The following is a 5,255-nucleotide window of genomic DNA, read 5'->3' as shown; positions in this document are numbered from 1 at the left end:
ATTTTTCTTTCGATATCCCATCCCTAGTTCAAAGTCGAAAATATTAAAAGATAAGAGAGATTAAAAAGTCCTACATAGTAACAGATCTATTTATCTCTCAGTTTTTTTTATGTTTTATGGATTATAGTTTCAAGTTCAAAGTCCCTTGTTTACATTCATCGAAGGGATTAGAAGATAAAGGTCCTACATACCAGTGTTTATATTTTAGGTTTAACCAGTTCAAATTATCCACATTGTTTACACTAAAAAATTAAATCTCTAAGTTTGTTTATGCCGAGAATCGCAATAAAATGGTAACGAACGAAAAGAAAAGGACCGCGACACACTTGAAAACAAAAATGGCGGCTAACGAAAAGAAGAAGATCGCGAGACCCTCGCAATAAGATGATGGCGATAAAAACAAAACAATATGGCAGTGAACGAAAAGAAGAGGATCACCAGACCCTCTTAATAAACTGGTGGCGTTAAAAAAAAACCCAACAAAATGGCGGCTGGGTACACGCCACTAAACCCGTAAGTCAGGTGATCAATATAGCGCTGAACGAAAAGAAAAAGGTCGCGAGACCCTCATAATAAAAAGAAGGCGATCAAATAAGAAAATGGTGGCCGGGTACACTCAGCCTCTGCCAAACCCATAAGTCTCTCAAATAGCATAAAAAACAAAATGGCGGCATGACAGACTCAGCCCCTGCCAATATGGCACTGAACGAAAAGAAAATGGACGCAAGACCCTCATAATGAAATGGTTGCGATCAAAAACCAAATGGCGGCTGGGTACACAGGCTATTCCAAACCCGTAAGTCACGTGATCAATATGGCGTTGAACGAAAAGAAACAGGTCGCGAGACTATCATAATAAAATGATAGCGATCAATAAAGAAAATGGCGGTCTGGTATACTCAGGCTCTGTCAATTCCATAAGTCACGTGACCAATATGGCGGTGAACGAAAAGAAAAAGGCCCCGAGACCCTCGTAATAAAAATGGTGGCGATCAAAAACCAAATGGCGGCTAGGTACACTCAGCCTCTGCTCAACCCGTAAGCATCTCAAACAGCATAAAAACAAAATGGTGGCCAGGCACAATCAGCCCCTGCCAATATGGTGGTGAACGAAAAGAAAAAGGTCGCGGGACCCTCATAATAAAATGGTAGTTATCAAAAACAAAATGGCGGCAGGGTACAATCAGCCTCTGCTAAACCCGTAAGCCTCTCAAACGGCATAAAAACAAAATCGCGGCCGGTCACACTCAGCCCCTGTCAGTCACGTGACTTAAAAGAGGGTGTTTCCTAATGATCACGTGAGTGGTTAAGGTTATGTCGAAATAAATTTGAATTTAAATCCCCCACTAGGGGGTCACTTGACCAAATACTAGCCTCCGATTGGATGGCTAATGATCACGTGACTGGTTAAGGTTATGTCGAACTTAATTTGAATTTAAATCCCCAGGGGGTCACGTGACCAAATACTAGCCTCCGATTGGTCGGCTAATGACCACGTGAGTGGTTAAGGGTGGGTCGAGCCGAATATTTATATCACCTCACTATCACTACAGATGCGAGTGAGTACGCGCTGGGAGCGGTGTTGTCTCAAGAGGGTGCTGGAGAAGATCGCCCAGTTGCGTACGCCAGTAGGCGCCTGATAGAGACGGAGACCAGATACAGCGCACGAGACCTCTTGGGAATAGTGTGGGCTGTTGACCACTTTAGGCCCTATGTGCTTGTAAGAAGGTTTAGAGTACACACTGACCACAGGCCCTTGCAATGGGTGGGAAAGTTGTAAGAGTCTTCAGCCAGAATTACGCGTTGGAAGGAGTTGTTCGGACAGTATAATATGGAAATCGTATATAAACAAGAAAAAGAAAATGTAGTAGCTGATTGGTTGTCATGAGCAATAACAGTAAATCCAGTAGAGGAGGAGGCTGGAGAAACGTCCGGTGTGATGAGACAGTGCGGGAATAGACACCGGGACAGGAGGAAGAACAGAATGTGGCGGAGGAAGACGATAGGGAAGAATCTTCTTCTAACGAGAGCTCAGAGGAAGGAAGACCAATAGATATGAAGGACTTGAGGACATCATTAACGACAAGAGGCGGCAGATTGTATGGAAGAGGAGAACCATTGGATTAGTCAAAGTTGAGTGTAACAAGTATGGGAAGAGCAATATCACGACGATTTGGTAGCAGCCAGGCGTGAAAAACGACCAGATCTGTAAAATGTTGAATAATGCTTCCAAGCCTGAAGAAAAGTGTCACCTGTACGTTGGGAATGAAACCGTTTGGAAGATCAAGCGTGATGAACACATAGGAATGGAGAGGACATTCGCCCGATGCAAGCTGATGGTGGAAACCCTACAGGAAGACGAACGACAGAGAGAGGTGACTGTAGAATATCATCAGGGCAAAACAAATCACCGAGGAATCTCGGAGACACTACGAGCATTAAAGTCTAAAATTTCTGGGTCACACAATTTCTAAGGAGGGAGTTAAACCAGACTTGGATAAAGTTTCAGCAATCCAGAAAATGGCAGTACCTAGTGACATAAAAGGAATTCGTAGGTTGTTGGGGACTCTAAATTATTACAGGAGGTTTGTTCCAGAAATGGCGGAGTATCTCGTTCCACTCAACAACCTACTAAAGGCAGGAAGATGATCGTCACCCCGATGATGGAGGACAATATCAGACGGTGCATGGAGAGGTTGCAGCAAGAGCCGTTACTAGCTTTTCCAGATTTTAATCGGCAATTCATGATTACCACAGATGCGAGTGAGTATGCGCTAGGAGCATTGCTGTCTCAGGAGGGTGATGGGGGAGAGCGCCCAGTGGCGTATGCCAGCAGGTGCCTTACGGAGACGGAAAGTAGATACAGCGCGATGGAGCAAGAACTCTTGGGAATAGTGTGGGCCGTCGATCACTTTAGACCATATGTGTTCCCTTAATCACAAGGGAAGTTGGACCTACCCCGATGGTTACCGTGAACCAAATTAACCACATTATGATAGGTAAAAGGCGTATTAGTCTCCTCACTGATGTTCGAGTACATTGTGGCACAAATGTAGACTCCGACCACAATCTGAACACCCTTGTTCCGTTCAAACGTAAGACATGAATCAACCACAATTATATGGCTAATCGTCCTAAGTGGTCCATGTGGCCGAGAAAACAAAACCACTCACTCTCGCTAGCGAGCCTTGGCCAGAGGGAGCCACTTATTTCTCTTCATCTATCTTCTACTAGAAGATGAGTGAGTAGAGACACCTTGAAGTGCCTCCCGGAACAGAGGAGAAGGAGGGAGGAAATGAAGAAAGGAACAGAGGAGAAGGAGGGAGGAAATGAAGAAAGGAACAGAGGATAACCCAGCCACGGAATAAGTCCATCTATCAATATGATTCCAATCAAAACAACCATCATAATCAGCGTCATTCAATCAGTCTGGCACTCCCCATCAAACTCTGTGCATCTAACTGTGTTGTGTGTATTGTGTCTCTTAAACTTTCTCTGCCTTCTCCTTTAATTTATTACCTAAATTGTAGTGAATGGTCTACATTAGTAAATAAAGCTGTTTTTCTGGTGAAATAAAATTGTTATTTTAATAAAAACAAAAAAAATAAAAAACAGTTGGAACTTTACGATACAGACGTAGAGGCCAGGGATTAAGGCAGTAAACATAAAAGTAACCTACGGGATTAAAGACTGTTGACTGCCCCCACCACAGACCCAGACTACAGGTTTCATATATTGTCATTCGTATTATAATTGTCAAACATACAAATACGAAACTAAGATGGCGGTATGCCCGGTCTGTAAACAGGTCGTCGTAAGAGAGGACAAGAGAGACAAGAGCACTAGCCTGCAACTTATGTAAAATTTTATATCACAACAAATGTTGTAACATCCCGGACAGCGAAATCTCGCAACAAATTAAAACAATGGAAGCAAGAATAAATCAGGCCAATCAAGGCCAGCTTACCCACTCACTTGAAATCAGGGGCATCCCGGTGAAAACAGGTGAAACACCCGAGGGCATAATATGTTCGATCGGAGCGGCATTGGGAGTGAAGCTCGGCCCGGAAGACCTGGACGCGGTGGAAAGAAAAAGGCCCAGAGGAGAGGACCCTCGCCCGCCCGCGATAGTGGTGCGATTCGTTCGCCAGACTGTCTGCGACCAGGTGATTCGGCTCCGAAAGGTAAAAAGAAATTTCACTACCAGGCATCTCGGCTGGGACAGCGACGAAAGGATCTATACAGGCGAAGAGATGACCCCCGCCAATAGACACCTGTACTGGCTGGCGAGGCAGGTGAAGGCAGCCGGTAGATTGAGGTACGTCTGGTTCGCTCGAGGAAGAGTCAGATGCCGCCGAGAAGATGGCCAACCTGTTGTCATCATTAATACAGCCGAGGATCTGGAAGCCTTTCACTGACGCCACCCCCCTGGTTACATTAGATTTAAACCTCAGTTAATCTGTTATATTTTATTCTTATTGCTTAGCCTATTTTTATATTGTCATTAATATTGTCACAACCCCCCATTTTCTTTTTTATTTCTCAACTTAAGGAAAACTTTCTTTTTTATAGAAACTATTAATTTATTAGTGCATATGATTTATTTTTTCTGCTTTAGTAAATTTATTTTAGTTTTTTTGATATATTTTCCAAACTCATTTTTACTTCTTTATCTATTATTTTCATCCAATTTTTTATTTAATCTTCTAAGTAGCATTACTTTTCTTTTTATCTTCAAGCCAAGTAAATTATATTTGTGTTCAAATATTTATTTTATCTCTAGTAAATTATATTTATTATTTCTATATTTATCTAAATTTAATCCAACACTGTATTTAACTTGTTATCTTTCCACTCAGCATACCTTTTATATGCCTAATACAAGTTTATTGCCTGCCATATTGTATTCAAATTGGCAAATAGTGAATGTACCCTCTCCCTTGATGTTAACCCAAGCATTCATTCCAATATATTCTCAATTTTCCTTCCTTACTCCAATAATAAATTTGATCCACTCCTCATTCTTTCACACTCTTTCCTTTAGTCCTACATGGCTAGCATCCTAACGTCCTGTCATGTTAACTCCCAATCCCTTCCGGCACATTATGACGAATTTCTCGATTACTTCCCCCAAAATGTCTACCACACCATTGCAGTCTCAGAAACGTGGCTTAAACCCAATATCCCAACTTCCTCTATATCTATCCACAACTATACCCTCCTTCGTCATGACCGAATAGACCGTACTGGTGGTG

General features: G+C 42.5%; 1 protein-coding gene across 1 annotated transcript; it reads left to right on the top strand.

The window, feature by feature from the left end:
* The first annotated feature begins 3,926 nt into the window (after nt 1-3,926).
* LOC136795607 (uncharacterized) lies at nt 3,927-4,418 on the top strand. Its single transcript, XM_067046723.1, has one exon. It carries the CDS (start codon nt 3,927-3,929, stop codon nt 4,416-4,418), a length of 492 nt encoding a protein of 163 aa, XP_066902824.1.
* Nucleotides 4,419-5,255: the final 837 nt, after the last annotated feature.

The sequence above is a fragment of the Halyomorpha halys genome, unplaced genomic scaffold (assembly GCF_000696795.3).
Source record: "Halyomorpha halys isolate HHAL.00 unplaced genomic scaffold, Hhal_1.1 Scaffold549.1, whole genome shotgun sequence".
Taxonomy (NCBI): Eukaryota; Metazoa; Arthropoda; class Insecta; order Hemiptera; family Pentatomidae; genus Halyomorpha; species Halyomorpha halys.
The sequence above is the reverse complement of the archived record's forward strand: the minus strand, read 5'-3'. Positions and strand labels throughout refer to the sequence as shown.